General features: G+C 52.3%; 1 protein-coding gene across 8 annotated transcripts in view; it reads left to right on the plus strand.

Annotated features, from left to right (window-relative positions):
• Hps4 (HPS4 biogenesis of lysosomal organelles complex 3 subunit 2) overlaps nucleotides 1-23118 on the plus strand; it is a 36907-nt gene extending 13789 nt beyond the window's left edge. For all 8 annotated transcript variants that reach the window (XM_085837029.1, XM_085837028.1, XM_029477208.2 and 5 more), the window contains 10 exons: nucleotides 7459-7566; nucleotides 7896-8012; nucleotides 8886-8980; nucleotides 11303-11375; nucleotides 13323-13359; nucleotides 13842-13938; nucleotides 14338-15127; nucleotides 19560-19692; nucleotides 20032-20140; nucleotides 22641-23118. In XM_085837029.1, coding sequence (XP_085693155.1) covers nucleotides 7459-7566; nucleotides 7896-8012; nucleotides 8886-8980; nucleotides 11303-11375; nucleotides 13323-13359; nucleotides 13842-13938; nucleotides 14338-15127; nucleotides 19560-19692; nucleotides 20032-20140; nucleotides 22641-22812 — 1731 coding nt within the window. In that variant the 3' untranslated portion in view covers nucleotides 22813-23118. The remainder of the gene's footprint in view (nucleotides 1-7458; nucleotides 7567-7895; nucleotides 8013-8885; nucleotides 8981-11302; nucleotides 11376-13322; nucleotides 13360-13841; nucleotides 13939-14337; nucleotides 15128-19559; nucleotides 19693-20031; nucleotides 20141-22640) is intronic.
• Nucleotides 23119-24589: the final 1471 nt, after the last annotated feature.

Genomic DNA, 24589 nt, shown 5'->3' on the forward strand with positions numbered 1-24589 from the left:
CAGCAGCAGTTACAGTGTTGAGAAGTATGCCCTGAGAGCTGAGCGAATGGCCTAGGCAAGGAAAAACCTCCCACACACAGCAGCTGCACAGAGCGGAGGACCCCTCCCCCAAAGCATGGCCCTCACACTGGCTGGCTCTCCCTGCCAGGAAGGGCAGTTGAGGAAGCCCCTCCCCGGGGAGAGGGTTCTTGACTTGTGGCACAGGAAGTTTCAATGCTTCCTGGCCAGGAGATCCATGGGAGCAACAGGAAGCAGGGAGAGGTGTCCGTCAGTCTGGAGACGCGCCAGGAGGCTTCTGGGATAGATGGGCCATGCATAGTTGATGTCCTGTGTGCCACCAATGACCTCATCTCTCGCCCTGCTCCGGAGCTTGGGTATCAGTTCAGCCCAGCTGTGGGTCTGCTGTGGGTGCAGACAGCAACTCGGTGCCCGGGAAATGTGAAAAGGAGGTGAAGAAAGAGGAAAGACACAGAGGAGAAGCCGCAGGAAAGGGAAGGACTCGACTGGGAGGTGCTAGCATAGGCTGGCAGATACTAGGACCCTACAGGCCTTGTCCTGCAGATGCAGTCACCTCACTGTCCCTCACACAAGGGAGAAGTTTGTTGATTCTGAGGAATGAGAAGAAGTTCACCTTTCTCCTGTGAAGAGGCAGGCTGTGGTCAGCAGGGCCCGGAGAACCACAGGCACGTCAGGGACCTCACCACCTTTGCTCAGCATCTTCTGTGTCAAAGAAGAAAGACCATGGCACATCCCCAGCACATTGCCCCTGCCCAGAACTCCACTGCACCATCAAACAGTGCTGTTAATGGGATGGTAAAGCCGGCCCTTTACTGTGCAGGGTTTGGCTTCACAGACCCCGCTAGGGAGAGCCACTTTAGAAAGGTCTCTTCTAGAACCCATCCCAATGTCTACAGACCTGCCTGTCGTGTTTATGGGAGGGAGCAGTGTGTCCTGTTCCTGTTTGCTGTCTGGGCCTTTCCAGCCCTGCTTCCTAGCCTGCAGCCTGACACAGTGCATGGCTGAAGGAATTGTGTGTCCCTGAAAAAAACTGACTAAAGTCTCTCGTACTTGGCCTGTGTGCCTTTCTCTTCTGTGGGACATTGTGGCTTGGTTGGGATAGGAAGATGGCAGCATCTGGAGGTCCCTCTCCTGCTGCCAGGGAGAATCCTCTCCACACGGCAGGAGTAGACACTGACAGATGGGGATATTCTCTCTCTGACTCTGCACAAGCCCCTCCTGACGCCTCCCATTTTCGTCTGTCCCCGGGCCTTGCTTCAGAGTTTCCATTGGTTTCTTTCAGAGCCTTAGTTTCACCTTTGCGCTTTCTCCATGCTCCTGACTCTCGTGTGTATTGTTGACTGACTTCCGCTCTGGAGTGGACTGGACTAGCCTGCTCCTCAGCGTCCGCGCTCAGCGTCCTCGGTTGTTTTTATTTTCTTTAGTAGAAACTGTTTAGTCTGCACAAGGGAATGTTCCTGGTTGAGTGTCTGCGCCCAGTAGTTGAGGCTGGCTGTGTCACTGTCATACTGCCTGGCTCTGTCGCACTGCCAGGCTCTGTCACTGTGCTTCCTGCGTCTGTTGGTCAGTAGAACACTTAAGAATTTTAGGGGGTGTTTGACCCTGAGAGGTCTTTCTGAAGCTATAGGGAGGAGAGACAGACAGCAGCCTTGTGCGCAGTACATAAATACACTTAGAGGGAAGCACAGCCTCCGGCAGGAGCACAAAGCCAGCAGAGGTAATGCTCTGGGCTGTGCTGAGCCTGACCTGTGCAAGCATCTGTGGGAACAGTGCACAGTTATAAAGAAAATGCTCACAGCATTGGAATCATGGAAGGAGGAAGAGCTAAAGACCGCACACACATGTTCCTGTGGGTGGCTGTGGGCTTGCAGAGGCTGGAAGTCAGTCTTCCTCTGTTGTCTCCACCAATTGTTTTGAGATGGTCTTTCACTGATCTGAAACCTCCTGATTTAGGTAGGCTGGGTAACTGGCCAGGGATCCATCCTCCTGCCTCCACCTCCCCAGTGCTAGGATGACTGGTGCACACTGCCATGGCTGCCTTGTCCTTGAGAGAGGGGTATTAAGCTCAGGTCCTGCTTGCACAACCTGCCTTAAACATGGTGATCTTACCAAGAAGGCAGTAAGGCTCTGTTGTCTCTCCTGTCGCCTCGGAATGCAGAGGAACAGCAGAGAAAGCAAAGGGGCTTCAGAGAGAAAGAAATCACAACGGTAATCACAAACCTTAACCAATCGTGGGAACACAGATGAGGAAGGCTGGAGGAATATGGAGACCGCAGATGAAAGCACAAATCCACAAGCTTCAACTCAGTAAGAGTCCTGGCGGGAATCCAATATGGAAACTGTGGTGGTGGTGTCATAGGGAAGACTGAATGATGCTCTGTGCTCAAAAAGCCAAAAACAACCCCCAGAAGAAGTCCCACATGGCACCGCAGCCTCCTCCCTTTCTAGTCTCCATGAGCTGAGAGAAAGGGGCAGGCAAAGCCTTCCTGTGGCTCATGCTGCTGCCCAGTCTGGGTTAGTAGACAAGTATACTGCCTCATCAGTGTGCTGGCCACATGCAGCTTTATGTTCTTTCACCCTCCCTGGGTCCTGCTCACCCTGAGGTGGCTTATGTTCTAGTGTAGGGTATCACACACATGCCGCGGGGGTGTGGGAGCACTCACTGTGGGAGCACTCACTTAGGGAGCACCTACTGAGGGAGCACTAACTGATTAGGTGTACAGTCTCCTACTCTGAAGACCTGCTGAGTGTTAATTACCCGCTGGAAGGATGCACTCCCTCCCAACTTCATAGTTTTAGGGCTGAGCAGCTTCCACAGACAGATGTAACCGACACATTCCGCTTGGGCTCCGAGCTCTCCTCAACTTCACCCCAGTCAGTGAGGGCTATTCCTGGTCAAGGACAGGGCTCTGTCTTTAATGCACTTTCTAGCCTTGCCCACCGCCGCCTCCACCTTTAGCTTCTCAGTGCCCTGTGGGCCATAGGAGCCACACCAATGCTCCCAACCTAAGAGTGTTCCATGACCTCAGGCCCAAGTTAGCTCACTTTCCAACAAGGTAGCTCTCAGCTGTTGTGGGAAACCCGGCTCCCAGAACAAGCCTTCTGAGACTTGCGTGAGAATGTGGTCATTCACACCAGTTCCTCGGGTAGCCTTGAAGTGCCTGAGTGCCCAGCTGCAGTCACTCGGGGTGTCTGTAAGTGGCATGGCATCATTCTTCGTCTTTCTCTTCATTGGTGGGTTTCAGTTTCGGGCTATGTGACTGAGCTCCATAAGGGACTACTGACAAGGACCATAAGAGGGTTTCTGTCCGCAAGTGCTCACAGGAGCAAGAAGGAGACCAGGCTGGTAGCTCTGGTACAAGCAGCTGCAACTTAAGATAAGGCTCTGTGGCTTTCTTTCCTAGTCTTCCCACAGCCACAGCCCTCCATGTCAGATAGTCAATGTTGTCTCCATGTCAGATAGTCAATGTTGTCTCCATGTCAGATAGTCAATTGTCTCCATGTCAGATAGTCGATGTTGTCTCCATGTCAGATAGTCAATTGTCTCCATGTCAGATAGTCAATTGTCTCCATGTCAGATAGTCAATTGTTTCCATGTCAGATAGTCAATTGTCTCCATGTCAGATAGTCAATTGTCTCCATGTCAGATAGTCAATGTTGTCTCCATGTCAGATAGTCAATGTTGTCTCCATGTCAGATAGTCGATGTTGTCTCCATGTCAGATAGTTAATGTCTCCATGTCAGATAGTCGATGCTGTCTCCATGTCAGATTGTCAATGTTGTCTCCATGTCAGATAGTCAATGTTGTCTCCATGTCAGATAGTCAATGTTGTCTCCATGTCAGATAGTCAATTGTCTCCACTTCAGATAGTCAATGTTGTCTCCATGTCAGATAGTCAATGTTGTCTCCATGTCAGATAGTCAATTGTCTCCATGTCAGATAGTCAATGTTGTCTCCATGTCAGATAGTCAATGTGGTCTCCATGTCAGATAGTCGATGTTGTCTCCGTGTCAGATAGTCAATTGTCTCCATGTCAGATAGTCAATTGTCTCCATGTCAGATAGTCAATTGTCTCCATGTCAGATAGTCGATGCTGTCTCCATGTCAGATAGTCAATGTTGTCTCCATGTCAGATAGTCGATGTTGTCTCCATGTCAGATAGTCAATTGTCTCCATGTCAGATAGTCGATGCTGTCTCCATGTCAGATAGTCGATGCTGTCTCCATGTCAGATAGTCAATTGTCTCCATGTCAGATAGTCGATGTTGTCTCCATGTCAGGTAGTCAATGTTGTCTCTATGTCAGATAGTCAATTGTCTCCATGTCAGATAGTCGATGCTGTCTCCATGTCAGATAGTCAATGTTGTCTCCATGTCAGATAGTCGATGTTGTCTCCGTGTCAGATAGTCAATTGTCTCCATGTCAGATAGTCAATTGTCTCCATGTCAGATAGTCAATTGTCTCCATGTCAGATAGTCAATTGTCTCCATGTCAGATAGTCGATGCTGTCTCCATGTCAGATAGTCAATGTTGTCTCCATGTCAGATAGTCGATGTTGTCTCCATGTCAGATAGTCAATTGTCTCCATGTCAGATAGTCGATGCTGTCTCCATGTCAGATAGTCAATTGTCTCCATGTCAGATAGTCGATGTTGTCTCCATGTCAGATAGTCAATGTTGTCTCCATGTCAGATAGTTGATGTTGTCTCCGTGTCAGATAGTCGATGCTGTATTCCTGGGGAGGTGGGAATAGTTGTTATACTAGCCAGGGTTTCTATTGCTGTGATGAACACTATGACCAGAAGCAGCTTGGGGAGGGAAGGGTTAATTCGGGTTACACTTCCACACCACAGTTCATCACTGAAGGAAGTTAGGGCAGGAACTCAAGCAGGGTGTTCAGCACCTCATCATAAAACAGCAGGGGATTAAGTAAAGTCGCCTTTGTTCAGGAGCTGCTTGGCTCCAACTTCCAACCCAGCCTACTTGTTCAAGTCTTGGGGAGAAAAGAGGGATGCTTTGAAAATGTTTTTCAATTTTTATCCTAAGTTCTCTCTAAAAAGTTTTCTAAGAAAGTTCTTCTAAAAGGTTCTCTCTAAAAAATTCTTCAGTTCTGCTTAAAAAGTTCTTTCAGAATACCTGATCACATGGTTAAAAGTTCATACGTTTACATATAAATTCAAATCATAAGTTGAATAAGAAGTTTACAACAGATAATGTTTACATTACATCCATATCCATTAAAGAGTAATTATCTGGCCAGGCAGTGGTGGCACATACCTTTAATCCCAGTGCTTGGGAGGCAGAGGCAGGCGGATTTCTGAGTTCAAGGCCAGCCTGGTCTACAGAGTGAGTTCCAGGACAGCCAAGGCTATACAGAGAAACCCTGTCTCAAAAAAAAAAAAAAAAAAAAAAAAAAAAAAGATAGTTATCTGGCTAAACATCTGTCATCTGTCACTAGCTCTAAGAATCATAGAGAGTTAACAACCTAACTAAGTTGTCATTGAAGTTTTGTATAGATAAACTAAGTCAATACTTTATCTTCTGTCCTGAGCACCTATAGTAAATCCTTAGTTCTCTTTTTATGACCTTTGGGTAATGGTTTTACAACCTCTTGGAATGTGCTCTAAGTTGTAGATACCTGCTTGCTTTCTCAGAAGTAATTCATGACACTAAAAACTGGCAGAGTTCTCATTGCAGTTTTGACACCAGAAAGGACTTAATAGTCATCCTATTATAAAAGAATTTAATGATTAATATAATTTTAGGGATTCATAATTAAGAAAGCATCATTTGTCTACATAGCATCACAACAAGACAGTACATCTTCATTGTTCTGCAGAGATCTGCTCAAAAGGGTAGGCTAATGCCTAGTGATTGTAATATATATTTAATAATAACAGGAAAAGCATATTTAGTTTTGGTGGGTGTTTTGTTTTGTTTTGTTTTTAGAGACAGGGTTTCTCTGTGTAGCCCTGTGTAGTTCCTGTCCTGGAACTCACTTTGTAGACCAGGCTGGCCTCAAACTCAGAAATCCGCCTGCCTCTGCCTCCCAAGTGCTGGGATTAAAGGCATGTGCCACCACCACCCAGCTTAAAATATTATTATAAGTACACTATAGCTGTCTTCAGACACACCAGAAGAGGGCATCAGATCTCATTAAAGATGGTTGTGTGGCATCATGTGGTTGGCTGGGATTTGAACTCAGGACCTCTGGAAGATCAGTCAGTGCTCTTAACCCCTGAGCCATCTCTCCAGCCCCTGGAAAAGCATATTAATAGCAGGAATCTTTCCTAAAATGTAATCTCAGCTTTGCCTAGAGAAGCAATTTCGTCATTAACTTTATAGTCCATGGTGGAACCATCTTAGGATGATCACCTGTTAGTTTTTAGCTTCTCCTTGATGGCTCTTGACAGGATGGTGTTCTAACAGAAGCAGAATAACTCAAAGATGGCTACCTTACTAAATCCCAGCCAGCATGGGTAGTAGCTCACAAAGTCAGGAACCTGGCACACTGCACAGCCTGCAGGCAGCTCAGCAGATTGAAGAGAGTCCTTTCCTGGTGCCTCAGTTGATACAAGCCTCTTCCAGGCAGCTGGGCTGCTCAAGAGTGATTCTTAGCAGTCCTTACCACTTATATTCTCTTGGGGAGAGAAGGGCCAGTGAATCTGTTCAGCTTCAGGGACTTCCTGAAACTGTATTGATTCCTTCCTGAGCCTAAGTATCTTCTCTGAAGGATGGAGTTTTTCACCCCCTTAGCTTGTCTGCTGCTTCATCCCCCTGTAAACGCCCTGGCTCTTAAGGAGCTGCCCTCTGAGATGCAGGGTTCTAATTGCTGTAGAAGGTAGGATTTCCCTCTGCCACTGACTTGTCCTAAGGAATCCCTCTCTCCCTTGTGAGGGCTGTGGGCTTTGTTTTGGAGGCAGGACTTGCTGGATTTTGTCTGCTCACCTGTTGGAAGTGGCTTCTCTTACCCTGATCCTCACCCGTGACCTATGCAGCTCAGTGTGTTTGCTACCTCTCTGGGTTCCTGTTCAGTTCCCTTTCATTGTAGATTTCTGAAGGTCTTTCCCTATTTCTACCTTGAGACCAAGTCCACTGACCTAGGGACTCGTCCTCTCTGGTTCACACAATGTGATTGCTTTTTGTTTGCCAACAAAGACCTCACACATTAGGTAAACACTCCACCGAGAAGCCATGCTTCAGTCCCCTACTGAGGAACTCTCTAGAAGATCTCACTGTAGCTTAGACTGACCTAGAATTCACTCTGTAGCTCAGGCTGATCATCATATCTCAGTCTCCCAGCTGCTAGGACTGTGAGCTTAGGCTATCATGCCCAGCTAGGAAGTGACCTCATGGGTCTGTGGCAGGTGCCAAAGAGAACCTGGATGCTGATTCTGGCCTCAGAGAAAAGCCACAAGAACTGTCTGGTCTCCCTCTGCAGGCTCTGGGGTGTGGTATGGAGATCTCTGATGCCAGCTGCAGGCAGTTTCTGGATCAGCTCATTGGATTTTTTCATTTCTACATGGGCCCTGTCTCCCTGGCCTACAAGGTAAGAGTGCAGAGGGCCAGGGGCATTGGGCCCTTCAAGATCAGCACTGCTAGACCGGGCCTTCCTTGGGCCTGTCTCTGTGTGTTCCATGGTTCCATGTCACCTGACACACCTAGAGCCCCTTAGGGATACATGTGTGCCCGTTTGTCTGCTCTCCCCTCCTCCCTGGGTTGGTTCACCTTTCAGCAGTATATTCTGTGCTTCTGTAACAGGGCTGGTCAGACAGGGACGGGATGAGACAGACCCAGGAAGCCCCCTGCAGAAATGCCACCATAATCTAGAGCCTGTGTCCTGATCTCAGGCGCCAACTTCCTCTGTCTTTCTCTCAGAGCCATCCTCAGGAGGAGCTGAGCTTGCAGTGGGATACCTCCATCACACAAGTCCTCAGGAGCACCAGCGAATCGCACAGGATCTTCAATGCCCTGTGGAACCTGGACCGCACCAAAGTAAGGCTGCAGGCGCTCCTGCTCACTGCCAGCCTGGGGCTGTGGGCTGTGGGCTGTGGGCTGTGGGTGTGGGTGTGGGCGACATGGGTGTGGGGAGCTTCAGAACACCTGTGTCACCTGTGTCAGCTAGGGGAGTGAGAGGGTGTATGCTTTCCAGCAGCTAAGCAGTCTCCATGCTGCTGTGGGTGAGGCGGGCTGCCTCCCAGAGCCTTGCTGTCTCCTGATGAGTCAGGGCCCTCCTGGACCACTGAAGGCCAGTGAGGCTGCACTGACAGGGACCAAGCAAACTCTCAGAGTGTAAGGTGTCATCATTACCTCTGAAGGGTTGGCTCCAAAAGCCTGAGGGCTCCTGCTCTCTCCACACAAACTGCATGAGCTTTAGTGACTCCAGCAATGTGCCTGGCTCCCTTTTGAACTCCTTTGCATCTGAGAGAGGCGGGAAGCTCTGTTTCTGAACCAATCCATCTCCCACTCGCACTGACCCAGTGAGCGCTGTCTGCTGTGTGGCTGGCCTGTGTCTCAACTCTGACCTTTTCTCTCGACGCTGAAGAAAGTGGCTGGGACTCAACATCCCCAGAGCTCAGGGTGCTGGGCATGGGGTGGGGACAACGGTGGGAGTGACATCACTCTGAGTATGTCTGCCTCTCTTACATTTTCCTGGCCACCTGGTTCTCATTGGTGCTAGCGGCCAGGTGGGAAGCTGCTGTGTCTGGGCAGTCCTGGACAGGCTCACGTGATCTTCCTGGCTGAGCAGTTAATTCCTTACAAGAACCACGGGCTGCCTTCGGCTGTAATCCCCTCCGTGGCTCTGAAGCCTGCTTCACAGCTGCCCCAAGCACTTGTAAACATGCTCACGTGTCTTGTCTTCCCCAGGTGGAGCCCCTGCTGCTGCTGAAGGCGGCTCTCATCTTACAGACCTGCCAACGCTCACCTCATGTGTTAGCTGGCTGCATCCTCTATAAAGGACTGTGAGTAGTGCTCCCCCTCCCCCCCATGCCTGCTGAGCTCCCTCCTCCCTCCTCCTTCTAGTTCCATGTCAGTGTCTGCAGTTCAAAGACCAGGTCATGTAGGCTGTCCCAGGGTGTGCATCAACTGGATGCACTTGAGGGCTGTTCAGTCTGGGTGTCATGGTAGAGTGTCAGTGGGTAGACTGCAGTGCAGAGCCTGTTGGGAGCCACAGCCAGTAGAGGCTGTGCTAAGTGCTGCGTGAGCTCCCCTTCCAGCCCTCCTTCCACACAGCCCCAGGTCCTGACAGCCTCTCCTCATGGAGCATCCGTACTCACTGCCAAGGCAGGTCGGACCTCGGCCAGTGCTCTCCAGAGGTGGGGCTAGAACTGGTCAAGCCCTGGGTTCGCTTCCTTTCTGCTCTGCCATCCTGGACAAGTATCTTGGGCCTAGTCCCTCCTAGGACGTGGAGACCCTCGTTGGAGAATGAAAGGCGTGGGCGGGTGTGGAGAGCCGAGCACAGACCCCCATAAGCATCATCCATTTCCTCTCCCCCCATTATCCTTGGTATGAATTTGTATGTCACTTCGACATGGCATGGCATCAAAGAGACTTTGTGGGCAGACAAGGTGGCTCAGTGAGTAAAGGTGCTTGCTACCAAGACTGGTGGGTGACCTAAGTTCCATTCTGAGACCCACATGGCAGAAGGAGAAAACTGATTCCCCCAAGTCGTCCTCTGACCTCCACACATGCCATAGCACTTGCCTGTGCGTGCATGCTTGTACACACACACACACACATATACACACTTACACTATTTTGAGACAGTTTCTCACCATATAGCCATGGCTGCTACACACACACACACACCAGGACCAGCTGAGTTTTCTTTGGAATCACATGAGTATTTTTCCAATCCCTGCTCAGCAGCTAAGTTGAGGACTTGGGTCTATTTACAACTCTACTTTAGCAGTTGCTTCCTGGAGGTGGCTGTCTTATAGAAGGAAAACGGGCATGTAGACAGAACTCCATGCTTGCTCCCTGTCTTATTCTGGGTTTCTATTCCTGCACAAACATCACGACCAAGAAGCAAGTTGGGGAGGAAAGGGTTTATTCAGCTTACACTTCCACATTGCTGTTCATCACCAAAGGAAGTCAGGACTGGAACTCAATCAGGTCAGGAAGCAGGAGCTGATGCAGAGACCACAGAGGGATGTTCTTTACTGGCTTGCTTCCCCTGGCTTACTCAGCTTGCTCTCTTATAGAACCCAAGACTACCAGCCCAGAGATGGCATCACACACAATGCCCCCCCACCCCTTGATCACTAATTGAGAAAATGCCTTACAACTGGATTTCATGGAGGCATTTCCTCACCTGAAGCTCCTTTCTCTGTGATAACTCCAGCTTCTCTGTTATAACTCCAGCTTGTGTCAAGTTTGACACACAAAACCGGACAGTACAATTGACTACTTGTTAACTTGGCACACAAACACATCACTAGTAAGCCTCAACCCTTACTTTCTTATTCATTCCCAAGATCTAAATAACATTTAGAAGTCCCACAGTCTTTACATATTAAAAGTTCAGTCCTTTTAAAATATCCACTATCATGGAGGCATTTCCTCACCTGAAGCTCTTTTCTCTGTGATAACTCCAGCTAGTGTCAGGTTGACACACGAAACCAGCCAGTACATCTGCCTTGAAATTATTTAGTCCAAGGTGGCTTAGAAGTCAGGGAGATAGACTGCCTCCCGAGTGCTGAGATTAAAAGCATGTCCAAACCCCTTTGTGTATCAACTGCTGAAAGTAGAGGCTCCTCTACCTGGCTTTCATCTGCCATGGCCACCCCCTGGCAAGATGTTCCACACTGCACTTCTATACAGATCCCCATGCTGACTCCCTCTGCTGTCTGTGGGGCAAAGCCCTCAGGACTCACGTGCAGTGCAGGTGCTTTGCTCCTGTCCGGTTCTGACAGTCTCACTGTCCATCCACACAGCCTGGGCTGGCCCAGAGCTCAGAGGAGCCCCTCCCTCTGACAGACATGGTAGGTGCTCGTCTCTGTGCTCTGAGTGCACACAGGTGGTGTGGTTGTGCTTTTTTAACATGCTTCCCATCTCTGTGAAGAGCAGCCACATGGCAGCTCATCCCCGCCTGGTTAGAGTGCTAATGTTTGACTCTCACTGGGGTCTGCAGAACAGTAGACTCACCGAGAGTCCACCACACGAAATCCTTGCCAACCACACCCCAAGGCCCTCCACATCCAGGGACACTGGCATCTCTGGAGCGGAGAGGTCCCAACATGTCTTCTTATGGCCTTCTTGTCTCCTCTGTGTCTTACCCCCAGGATTGTGAATTCCCAGCTCCTGCCTTCCCTCACTGCTAAGGTCCTGCTTCATCAGACTGTACCTGCAGACCAGGTACAGTATGGCCTGCAGCCTGGTGGGAGGCTGAGCAGACACCTGCCATCTACCGTGCAGGGCAGGCTCCACGTGGCGGACAGGCCTAGGGCATGTGTTCACAGCTTCTGTCACAACTCTTCATCTGTTGGTATGGCACTTGCCCACTATGGTGGGCTTGGGCACTGGCTCTTTCTAGCCAAGCGGAGCTGTGTGCACTCGGCTCCAATCAGCATAGCCTTGACGGCAGTAAGCACATATAAAGAATATATCCTTAAGCAGGCAGGAAGACTGCTGGCCATGGCACTGTAGGCAGGGAGACTGCTGGCCATGGCACTGTAGGCAGGGAGACTGCTGGCCATGGCACTGTAGCTTCCCATGCCAGCCTGGGAAGCTGAGACAGCTACCCCGGGCTTCCTGCCATGACTCTGTTTCAAAAACTGGAAAAAGGAGAAAGGAAGAGAGAGGGAGGGAGGGAGGGAGGAAGGAAGAGCAGGTGGGCCCAGGGAAACATTGAGTTCATGTGTAGTCAGTGTGTTTGTATGAAGAGCACACACAACCGTTGAGAATGAAATTGCCCACAGCCAGGTGGCATAGTGGAGCAGGTCTTCAATCCCAGCAGGACTCCAAAGGCAGAGGCAGGTGGATCTTTGTGAGTTTGGTCTACAAAGCAAGTTCCAGGACAGCCAGGGCTAGACAGTGAGACCCTGTTTTGGGAAGGGAGGAAAAACCCCAGATAACAACAGCATAGACGCCACAGTTCTCACCACAGTTGCCATCTTGCCTGCCTGCCTGCCTGTCTCTCTTTCCCTCCCTCCCTCCCTCTCTCTTTTTCACTCTTCATTATTTTGTTTGTTGGATTTTGGAGACGGGGGTTCCACTAGGTAGCCTGGTCTACACAGAGGGTTGAATTGCTGATCCCTCTGCATCATCTCCCTGATGCTGGGATCCTAGGCTGAGCCTCAGACTTGTGTTGCTTGTGGGTTTGTGTTTCAAATGGTCCACTGACCTCTCTCCTGCCCAGAGAGTGAGCCGCCATGTAGAGCTCGGAAGGGCTCCCTGTGAGTGGTGTGGGTCTGCAGGGCTGCCTCCGTGGTTGTGGTTGGCAGTTTGGAACTTTAAGGACACTCTTGTCTGTCTCTCGTGACTCAGCCTCTGGGAATCCACACTGAGGGAGGACAGGGCTCCCATCCTACTGGTAAAGGGGAAAACATGTGGGATGTGGCTGCCTGAGGATGCTACGGACTCTGGGTGCTAATGCTGCCGTGGGCTGCTGCTGTCCAGTGCAACGTACCGATCTGTGGTTGGGACAGAGGTTCGTGGCCCCTGGAGTGGGAACGCTTTTTCACCTGTGCAGGGGAACTACTGGTTTCTAGTCTGTGCCTGAGGGTGGTTGGTTTGCATGAGCTGCTGCAGACTTCCTCAGAGAATTTTAGTCTTAGCCAGAGATTTTACAATGAGTGCAGTTGCTTATACTGTTTTAAATTGAAATTAAATTTCACTAATTTTCTCAAAGTTACTTAAAGGGGAAGTTCCCAAGTATTACTGGACTGTTAGCTGTAGAATGAGAGATAACATAAGTTTGTTTGTTTATTCGCTGTTGCGGGGACTGGAGCCCAGGGCCACTTGAGCTTTGCCACTGGGCTGTGTTCCCAGACTCTATGACTGTGCTCTAGAGTGGGTTCCCCCATGGTGGACTGGAGTGCTAATCCTCGCGTTGGTCTCTTGTGGGAGACACTTATTAGTTCTGAGCTGCTGCTGAGAAGTCTGAGCAGACCCAGTCCGTGCTTCCTCCTGGCCTCTCAGGAGAAAGTGGCCCTGCTCCATCTGCTGGGCTCTCGGGCCAGGGTCATTCCAGCTCCCTGCGCTTGGCTGAGTCCTGAGAGCAGATGGCACCATGAATTCTTGATGGTTGTCAAGAGAGCGAGCATGGCGTCTGGTGCCAACCTGTGTATTTGCTTGTTTCAGAGGCTGCCTGGAGCAGGAGCTGCCCCACAGGAAACAGGTGCGTGCTGTGGTGGGCAGGGGTGTGCTGCCTTCATGCTGGGTGGGCCAGAGAGGACTCAGCCAGCTCCTGTGTGGGTTTCCTCCACATCAGACAGCAGGGTCTAGGGCAGCTACCCTGGAGTACCCTGAGTTTTAAGGACATGCTTTGGGCATGTCCCACTGTGACTCCATCCTGTGACATTGCTTAGTCCGTGTCTGGCCTGTAGTGATGGAGAGAGAGGAAGAAAGCTGGTGTCCACCATCTCTTCAGGATAAAGTGGCATCCCAAGGGGCTCTGGCCTCATTCTGAAGCCCCATTTGGCCGAGTCCTTAGCAAGCTGGAAACCTTTTCTTGTGATTCATTGTCTGATGTCTCCCTCCCCCTCACTGGACTGCATCTGCACCGCAGCTCTGGGCTGGGGGCTACTGCCTGCCTCGGGTGTGGCGTGCACGCCAGGGCCAGCCTCATCCCCCGGTTGCCCATGCTGCTTCTCTCTGCAGGAGCAGCGTTGCCCCCGGATGTGCAGATCACCTCTGTTTTTCTGAGTGAGGAGGAAGTTGCCAGCCTCCACGAGTTCCCAGTAGAGCATGAAGCTCGGTAGGTTTGCTGTTCCCAGGGACTTCTCACAGCGTGCCACCCTCCCTTGTCTCCTCCGCTGTCTTGTTGATCAGCAGTGTCCTGGCATCAGGGCATACAGCAAGCGTAGTGTGAGACCCAGTGTAGAGCCAGACTCTCAGGAGACCCTTGAGGTGTGGGTGACTTACTGTGTGGCCTTGGCCACCTCTGGTCGGCGATCCTGGCCTCACTGTGACCAGCCCTAGGACCATCCGTTGTCTCTTTACTTTCCCTATCTAACCTTACAGCATCTTGAGCTGTCTGGGCACAGACGTTTACTTGTCATCGATGCCTGTGCCTTTCAGAGCGTCAGAGCCCCCATAGAGGCCTTTGTCCCACATGTCAGGATGCTGCTGACATGACATCTCTTTTGTTTTCCAGACTCCAGGGAAGTTCAGTTCCATACCCTCCCTGGGATCAAAGCAGCCCCACCCAGGCAGAAGATGCCTGGGCATCAGCCGCCATCCCAGAGCCCACATCACATGATGGAGCATGGCCAAGTGGCAGTGGGGCAGATGAACGCTTGCCTAGGCTTGAGCAGGAGTGTGCTGGGCCCACGGGACTGTGCACCACTGCCTGTGGCCAGGGCTCCGGCCTCAGCAGCAGGCTGCAGAAGGAGCTGTGTCTCTCCCGGGAGGAACTGGACTTGTCTGAAATGCACGTTTCTGAGGCTCAGGAAGCCTTCCCACCTGTGCCTGCCCTGGAGACTCTCCACACCAGCCACAGTGCCCCCACTCTGCCTGAAGACACAGCCATTTGCGGCTGCCTGAACCCTTCCCCTCTTGAGAGGCTCCCTGAGAGTGGAAGGCTAGGACAGCTAGCAGACCTGCCCCTCACCAATGGCCAAACCCAGGTTCCTGGCACAGACCCTCTCCCCAGCAGCATGCCTGTGGCATTTCCTCCCCAGCATCCTGTGGGTGTAGAGCCCACTGTGGAGCCCTACGGGAATGGAGCCCAGGAGAGCCACTCAGCCCTGCCACGCAGTTCCCGCTCACCTGACTCTCAGGGCCCCAGCCCCTCTGCAGACAGAACTGGCTTCAAGCCATCCCGATCTGGGCACCACGCAGGGCTCGTGCCCATGAACCTCTACACCCACAGTGTGAACGGACTGGTGCTGTCCCTCCTGGCCGAAGAGACTCTTTTCAGCGACACTGCAGCCATCGAGGAGGTGGTGAGTGTCCCCTGGCTCCTCTGTACCCTCACTTTCCCCCTAGGAACGTGGACCAGCTAGTGCCCACTTCCGTGAGGTGTTGTAGGGTGTGTAAGCTGCACGTGTGTCACATCACTGTAGCACACATGAGTGTCGTCACTGTAGCACATGTGTACCACATCATAGTAGGACACATGTGTCACATTTCAGTAGCCACACGTGCATGACATCACTATAGCACACATGCATGACATCGCTGTAGCACACATGCATGACATCACTGTAGCACACATGTGTCACATTGCAGTAGCCACACGTGTATGACATCACTGTAGCACACATATGTCACATTGCAGTAGCCGCACGTGCATGACATCACTGTATCACACATGCATGACATCACTGTAGCACACATGCATGACATCACTATAGCACACATGTGTCACATTGCAGTAGCCACACGTGCATGACATCACTGTAGCACACATGTGTCACATTGCAGTAGCCACACATGCATGACATCACTGTAGCACATGTGCATCACATTGCTGTAGCAGAGGCTGACAGGCTCTGGGCTTTTCCTTTCCTGCTTCCTATCTTCTGATTGAGCACAGCCATTGGAGAAGGTAGAGCTGGTGTGAGTGACCTGCACACAGCTCTCCCTTGGTGCCGTGTTTCCTTTTCAGTGGCCTGAGGCAGCAGTCAGCTTCCCATTCTGAGGTAGCGAGGCCATGCAGGCAAGGCCAAGCTGCCCTGCTCCTGCTGAGGCAGCATGGGCACTATAGCCAGGCATTTGTCTTCTGAGGCACATGGCAGCCTGGTGTCGGGGTCCCCAGGAACGCTGAGCTTCCTCAGACCCAGCCTCACATGGCGACTTGGTGTTCCTTCCCAGAGTACGTTTGAAATCCAAACTGGCCCTGGAGGGCTCTGTAGCTGATCTTTGCTACTTTGTGGGTTCTTTTTTTCCCACCCTTTCCCTCCACCCCAACCCTACCCCTGGTTTCACTGCCTCACACTGGATAGGAGAGAAACAAGGAGGGGGGGTGGAGAGAGAGAGAGAAAGAGAGAGATATTGATTCCTGAATCTAATTTCTTTCTTTGACCACAGCTACTAGCAAACTACAACCCATCTTCCTAACTAAATAACCAACAACCACCACCCACCCTGCCTCTCAGGGCCTTCACATTTCTCTACTCCCTGAAAAGTGCCAGAATTCCAAAAGTCACACAGTCACGGAAACTATCTGCAGCTGACAAAAGTATGCTTCTGCTACAACATGAAGCAAGTCACCGTCAGTTGCTGTGGACCCTCCGAAGCAGCCCCACACCCACACCCTGCACCTGGGCACATTCTTATAATATTTCTGTGTTTTGGTTTTGTTTTGGTTTTTAACCCAAAATTCCAGAGTTCTCAAAAAACATCTCTACAGGGCTCCTTTTGAATAGCCATCTTCCTGAGCAGTAAGCTGAGCTCTAGGGTCTGGGCCCAAGCTGGCGATAGAGTTGCCATGGTAACTGCCTCACCACGGTTGGCAGGGAGAACAGTTGCTGCAGGGCAAGTGGCATTGTGGGGCTCGGCTTGTTTTTCTTCTTAAACCCACATCATTCTGAGGCGGTCTCATCAGCATGCAGGCCGTGTGGCCCTTCACTGAGGAGCCAGTCACCTTGGAGCCAGGACAGGCCACCCACCCGTCTGGCATCTTCTCCTCCTCAGACCCTGCCCGCAGCCCAGAGCGGAGGCTTTCTCTGTGTGTCCCCATTTCCTGTGTCTGTGATAGCGAGGCTGTGTCCACCTCTGCTTTAGCATAGCAGAGGGTCCTGGCTGCCGATTCTCACAGGGCAGCCCCAGGCCTTGCCTTCCCCTCAGATCTCACCACACTGGACCCCAGGAGTGGTGCTTTGAAGGCCTAGTGTTGGATGCAGCAAAACAGACAGAATACCCCTCTCTTTGCCTCTGCCCCCACCGAAGAGCCCCAGCCCAGGCTGCTTTGGAGAGGGGCAGTCTGCATAGTCATTTGCTAAGCTGGCTTGCTGTGGTTGATGTGTCCTGGGAGGCAGGCCCTACAATTCCTGTCCAGTGATAGGAGTAAGACAGCCTTATGAAATGGAGACCTCAAGTCCAGAGTTCCCGCTGCCCCTCACCACCCAGCCCTCACCTCTGTCCCCAGGCTAATCTGTCCTTGCTGAGAGGTTGAAAGGGGAGAGTAGTGTGTCCAGCCCTCTGCAGCCTCCCCTGTAGGAGGTGTCTGTGGTTCTGACCACAGCCTCTAGCTTGCCTGTGCAGGAGGCTTGTTGCTGGTCAGGGCCAGGAAATGGGATGCAGGGAAGACAAGAGTTAGCAGTGCTTTCCAGAGTAGGGAGCTAAGAGCTGAGCAGTGAGCTTATCTGAGAGGATGGATTTGAACCACAGACCCCAAGTCAGCTCTATAGGAGAACTTTTGTTATCGCCCCTGTCTTAAGTAAAGAACTTCACCTGGCCTCTCTGCAGCTTTCCTGCTGCTTTCTGAAAGGCAAACAGTCTCTGCAGAGTGGCCCCACAGGATGGCAGATGGTGGCACAGCCCTTTGAAGAGGCCGAGTCCCCTTGGATCTCTCAGGGTCTGCAGGAGGCAGCCCAGGGGGTGATCGGGAAAAGAATTGAGCCTTGGAGCTGTGCTGTCAAGCTCGGGGAAGTGCAGGAGGATCCCACCAGGGGCATAGCATCTCTGGGCCTGGCTTTCAGCTCTGCACCCGAGATAGTTCCATGGACCTTCAGTTGCAGGGAACCTGTGGATTTCTGCCGCATTTGGCCAAGCATGGGGGCATCAGGGTTGGGTTGGAGGCAGTGCCCACTTGAAGTCAAGGTAGGAGCTCCTGGTGAGATACTCAGTGGAAAAGCTTCCTATCTCAACCATGTGGGCTGCATGCACACATGCACACATGCCAACAGCGCTCCCCTGCCCCCCAGATGCAGTGTGGACTTAAGTCAGATGCCTACATCCTCAGGCCATTCTGAGATCACGCTGCACATCCAGCTCCAAAGGCAGACATTCTCAGCTTTGCAAACTCTGCAGCCTTGTGTGGACAAAACTAGGCAGTGTGTGAGTGGTGAGAGAGGTTGTGGCCTTCCACGACCACCCCGTAGACAAGTCACGTGTCACAGTAAAGACCGTAGCAGTTGCTAAGCTGTATACACACAGGTCACCTGTCGTACCTATGGCAGCAGCACCTGGTCATCAGCGAGAAGCCTCCTCCACATGTCAGGCCTTGTGCTGGTCTGTGGTTAAGCAACTCTACCTTGACTACAAGCTAGGTAGAATGTTAGAGAGAACAGGATGCAGTTGGCTTACTCTCTGTCCAGCATTCTCTCCCTTGTCAGCACCTTGAGGAAGGGTGGCTGTTAATCAGGTCCCTGAGGTCCAGAAGGTGCTGTGTGGCTGCATGGTGAGCTCCCCTGGGTGTCCCAAATGCGGCAAAAATGCGGCAGAAATCCACAGGTTCCCTGCAACTGAAGGTCCATGGAACTATCTCGGGTGCAGAGCTGAAAGCCAGGCCCAGAGATGCTATGCCCCTGGTGGGATCCTCCTACCCTCAGTGTCTCCCCTACCCTCAGACTTATACAACTTTCAAACCTAGTCTTGTTTGTGTCTGCTAACCCAGTATTGCTGAGTTCTTGACCGTCAGCAGCAGAGGTGGCTCTGCCCGCACCTGCTTTCTCAGCTGTGCACTCTCGGGGGAAGCCAGTGGCTCAAGTGCCTGGCACTGGCTGCGTTCACCCATTGGCTCACTCTTTGAATTCTGTTCACACACTACTTCACTGCTAGAGCCCCGAGAGTGTGTGGGCCCATTCCTACAGCCTTTCTCGGCGGTGCATGTCCCTCCCAGAGTCCTGAGCACAGGCCACAGGACCAGCATTCCTCGGTCTCCAAGATCAACTCACAGTGCACGTCGCCCAGGCACTGCTGGTGTTGGGAAACACTGGAACACCAGGCCACCATTATTGCTAAAGCAGACAGTCCTGGAGTTGGAGAGATGGCTCAGGGGTTCAGAGCGCTTGCTGATGTTCCCAGGCCCTGAGTGCAGTGGACAGCTCACAGCTCACAGCTGCCTGTAACAGCAGGGGGTCTGTCAAGGGGTCTGATGTCCTCTGAGCTGCATGTACACCACATAACACATGAAGAGAGGGGGCTGGGGCGGGGTGGTGCACACCTATAATCCAAGCAGTCAGGAGGCAGAGGCAGAAGGTTTTGCACAGTTAGACCAGCCTGGTCTTCGTAGTGAGTTCCAAGCCAGTCAGTTCCACCTAGGGAAGTCCCATCTCAAACAAAGAGAAGCAGCAGATGAGTGCACCTTGGTGCTTTAGGAGACACCGCCTGGCTGTGTTTGCTAGGTCTGGTGGCCTTTCAGGCTTTGTCTGGGTACTTACCTTTCAACTAAGTGTGCCGGCCTGTGACCCACTCCTGGCCCCTCTGCAGTACCACAGCAGCCTGGCGTCGCTGAACGGGCTAGAAGTCCACCTGAAGGAGACACTGCCCAGAGACGAGGCTAGCCTCACCAGCAGCACATACAACTTCCTGCATTATGACCGCATCCAGAGCGTGCTCTCAGGTAAGGGACATGTGGGTGGAGGGAGAACCTGGCCCCAGTCACGGCAATACTGCAGCACACGGCCCTCTGGGCTCCGCTAGGCAGTGGCCCCTGAGCACCCTGACAAACACTCCTGTTGCTGTTTCCCGAGTGGGAACCTTTGGTAAGGCAGGCCCCAGGGAGGGGCTGGTGTGGCTTGCAGTGGGGCCGGCAGCGCTTGCTTTCTCCCAGAGGCAGCAGAAGGGCAGGCATCTGGACTTAGGGCCCACACTCAAGCTTCAGCCTCACTGACCCCAGACTCAGGTCTGAGCACAAGGAGTCAGGCAGGGCTCCACTCACCACCTCTGTCTCCCTCTGAAGGCAACCTGCCCCTAGTGGCTGCTCCCCAGGACCGCCGGTTTCTGCAGGCCGTCAACCTCATGCACTCCGACTTTGCCCTGCTGCCTATGCTGTATGAGATGACCATCAGGTGAGCCTCTGAGCCCCACTTCCAACAGCCCCACACCATTCCACTCACTGGGGTGCTTCCTGGGCCTGGTGGCAAATGTGGTTGGTCCCTTTGGAGGCCTGCCTTCCGTGCCTGCCTGGGTCTCAGATTACGACAACAGCAGTTCCCTAAGTCCTGCCATCACAGAGCACAGGGCCACACCTTTCCTGAGGGTGGGCCAGACAGCACTACAGGGTTCTAATCAAAAGCAAAGCTCACTGTGCAGAAACTTGAGAATCAGACATTTCTCCACTGCCCATCACCCCCAGAGCCCACCTGCGTCTTTTTTGTGGCGGCATCCCAGGGTCTCGGTTTCCATTACCTGTGGCTGACGCAAACGACACAGGTCCCATTTCCTACCCTGTTGTTATGCTACCTCATCTTCAGGTGTTTGGCACTGTCCGGGGACTATCTCTGAAACTGGATGGTTAGACAAGCTGTGTTTTTTCTTTCTCTCTGTGCTTTCTGGAGCTGGTAGAAAGTCAGGCACATGAGACAGCTGGAAGGAGAATTTCCTCTGCCCCTCTGTTGGCCTGTGGCTCTCGGAACTGGCCATGAAAGGACTCTTCACTCCTTTCGAAGTGAGGAATGTGAGCACACGTGGGGACAGTGACATCCCAGGTCACTGTCTCACAGAGCAGAAGGCCAGGGTCTGACCCCAGGACTCCATGGTTCTGTGGTACGCTCCCTTCCCCCACAGGCCTCAGTAGCTGGGTGAGAACTGTGGGTCTGGAGTCGGTGGGAGCACACAGAGCCCGCCCACCACACTGATACCAACTGTCTGCCCTGGTGTCATCTGCTGCTGATAGCACAGCCTGTCCCCTCTAGCTGGCAGCCCAAGCGTGACTTGCACCTGCAGCCACTGCTCTGAGATCTGGTGTGCTGGGGGTGTGGCTGTGGTGTGGGAGGCGGCAGCAACTGTGTGTTGACATCTGCCCTCACTAGCTTCCTAGAGCCAAGAGGGTTCAGTGTGGGTTAGAGCCCAGGGCATGTGCTGGGTGGCTTCTTAACACAGTGATGGGGGCATAGCTTCTTAGCACACAGACCCCTGTGGACTCTAATAAAACCAGGAGCCCCCTGCTTGCCAGCAGGAGGGCTGGCATTGCCACACAGGTGTGACTGGCCGGTTTCCCTTTGAGCTTCGAGAGTAACCTTCCAGATGTCTCACAGGAACTAAGATCCCCTATGCCAGCCAGGTCCTGCTGGAGCCCAAGGCCTGGAGGGTTTTCCTCCTCATCCAGGAGGAGACAGCTGAGGGAAGGAGCCTTATTAAATAGAATTAGGGATATTGAGTCTTGGTGGGCTTGAGGCAGGAAGAGTGTAGAGGCCAGAGGTGACCAGGTGGATGTTAGCAGGTGAGGACCTCTCCTGGGTCTCTGCAGCTGAGACACAGTTTAAGATGAAGTTTACATGGAAAAGAGAAGTTGGGGCGGACTCTCCTGAAAGTGGGGGAGCACCATGGTGGATGCTGATTGTGGGGTTTTAAGTGTATGTGTGATATGTGTGCACGTGTGTGAGATGTGCATGTGTGTGTGTGTGAGTGTGCATACATGTCTGTGTGTGCATGTTTGCATGTGTGTGCACGTGTCTGTGTGTGATGTGTGCACATGTATGTGTACATATGTTAGCATGTGCACCACAGTATGAAGGTCATAGGACAACTTGCGGGAGTCGGGGCCCTTCTACTATCATGAGGGCTTCAGGGGTGGGGCTGAGGTTGTCAAGCATCCCTCTGGCCCCATGTTGTGGATTTTTAAAGGCATTCTTATAAACTTTACGGGATTGGTGGCATATTCATGGGGTAAGATAACCCCTTTTCTCCCCAAATCTCCCCTTTAGGGTATTCTGCAAGTTTTAGGGAAAGAGCACAGGGGTGTGGGGGGATCTAATCTGCAGTGCAAATGATACTGGTATGGGGGATGCAGACCCTTAGGTAGTGTATGCGTGTGTGGCATGGGACAGTGAGTGCCCTCTGTCCCAGTGTCTGAGCAGTGTGGCTTCAAAGACACGGTACAGATGAGCAGCATCCTGTCAGGAGCTCTGCTACCAAGATGCAGCTGGGGTTTCCTTGGTTACCCAACACCTACCTTCTTGAATCCCCATCACAGGTCCTCCTCTGTGCAGCACACCATCCCTCTGTCAGCCTGTGGGCCCAGGCTTCCTGCTCTCTGACAAGCCCCAGGCTCCTTGGCTGGTGGGTGGGACAGTCCCTCCTGCTGAGAGGAGTGAAGGGCAGGAGCAGGGCTCTGGCTCTGCTGCAGTGGTTGTGTTGACAGAGCCTCAGGGTTCATTTGCTCAGTAACTGTGTCTTCAGAACCTGGCTGCAGCCACCTCAGACCCAGAGATGAAAAGACAGGACAGCTGTTCCCTGGGCCTGAAGGTCAAATCGATAGTCAGAGCCACGGCAGGCATTAGGGGTGTTGGGGTGGCCAGCCAGGGCCCACAGGCCCCCTGAACTGTTGTCCTGTTTCCTCCCCAACAGGAACGCCTCCACAGCTGTGTACGCCTGCAGCAGCCCAGCCCAGGAGACCTACTTCCAGCAGTTGGCACCCACTGCCCGCAGCTCTGGCTTCCCGAACCCTCAGGATTGCGCCTTCAGCCTCGCGGGCAAAGCCAAGCAGAAGCTGCTGAAGCACGGGGTAAACCTGCTGTGAGCTGGGTGCAGCCTGTGTGTCACGGGGGCTGTGGAGCGGCCCCTCTGGACCGTGTCCCCAATGCTAACAGTTGAGCGGGCCCTTGCTCCTCAGTAGCAGCTGCATGAACTGAGTGGGCTCAGGTTCTGTCCTGTGGAAGTGCCTTGAGGGCGGTGCAGAGCAGGCTGCAGACTCAGGAATGCAGCGGCAGGAATCTCTGCTGACCGTTTACTTGAGATACCCATGGTGCTTTGTAACCTTATGGTGCCGAGTTCCAGGTTTATGAAGCAGATTCCCAAAGGCTCAAAAATAAAATGACCAAAGTGAGTTCTGAGTGATCAGCTAGCATTTATTTCTGCGACAGAGTGAAGGTCACTGTGGACACTTGACATGGAGTGTGCCCGTGCACACAGACCTATACCCTGAACTCACCTCAGCACCAATCCCACCAGCCTGCTGTGCAGGGAGTGTCTGTAATATGTTGTTGAGGCTGTGCATGATGACAAGATGTGATTTCTTTTTCCATATTCCCTGGCCTCATTGGTACAGAACTCATGGATCTGTAGGGCTGGCTGTATGTTTTCCCCATGGACTGACTGTACACACCAGTGTGTCTGTCTGCAGAGACATAAGCCACAGTGACCTCCAGTCTCTTCCTCTCCCTAAGGACCCCTCCCCCCGCTCCCCACCTCCAGAGGTTGGTCAGAGGTTGATCTCCCTGCCAGGAGGATCCTGCTTCCAGCCAGGCACGGGCATATTGATCTCCGCCCCTGATCAGTTCTTCTGGAAAGAAACTCACTCCAAGTTTGTTGCCAGCTCTCAAGAAACCTCATGATGAATTTCCAGCTTGTTCTGACAAGGGCTGCTCTGCACAGCACACTCTCCCATCTGCTAACTGGCGCTAAGTCCTGGTGCTTACCTTGGTGAGCAGACAGCTTATGGTATGTTGCAACTTGGGTATGTTGCAACTTGGGACTCATGAGAGCAGAGGCACGGAATTTTCCTGTTCCGTGGTGGTACTAACTACCTGTGTTTGAGGATCCTTCCAAAAAGCTATTTCAAGGAATGCCACCAGGCCGGGCGTCCCCCTGCCCCTGTGTGACACAGAGATGCCTGTAGACTATACCCTCTCCCATCTACCTTGGCAGGGCTACTTTGAACCCAGCCATGTTTTCCACTCAAAACAGCGCATTCTAAGAACTAGCGCTGTGGGCAGCTGAGTGCCTCCCATTAGCTGGTTCTTTGCCAGTTGTAACGATATGGGGTGTGGCCTGAGCACCATTGGGTGAGAAGACCCAGGAGCTTTTCTGTAAATCAGGAACACAGTCCCTCTGTAGCATGGACATTTCCAGTGTGTGTGTGTGTGTGTGTGTGACATTTTTGTGGAGGACATATATGTTCTGTCACTCCCCACCTTTTTCCTTTGAGACAGTCTTACCAACCTGGCTGCTGAGTGCCAGAGTCGCAGGCGTGTGCATGTGGGTTGGTGAGCTCTTTATGTGGTGCTGGGATCAGAACCTGGGTCCTCACGCTTGCGTCATGCGCTTGCTCTCATCTGCTTAGCCATCCAGGTGTTCCACAACTGTAATCCCAGCTCTGAGGCGAGGCAGGAAGACACATGTTCAGAGATGCTGGCACTACTGTGTGAGCTCACTGCCAGCCATGGTTTTTTACTGAGGCCATACCTCAGAATAGGAAAGGACTGAAGGTTTAGCTCTGAGGTCAGGCTCTGGCCTCAGCTACCAGTAACAGACCTCCCTTGGCCTGTTATTTGGGGAGAGTGGACACACAGCCCGAT

This window comes from Mus caroli, unplaced genomic scaffold (assembly GCF_978045245.1).
Source record: "Mus caroli unplaced genomic scaffold, Mus_caroli_1 scaffold_4, whole genome shotgun sequence".
NCBI classification, from domain to species: domain Eukaryota; kingdom Metazoa; phylum Chordata; class Mammalia; order Rodentia; family Muridae; genus Mus; species Mus caroli.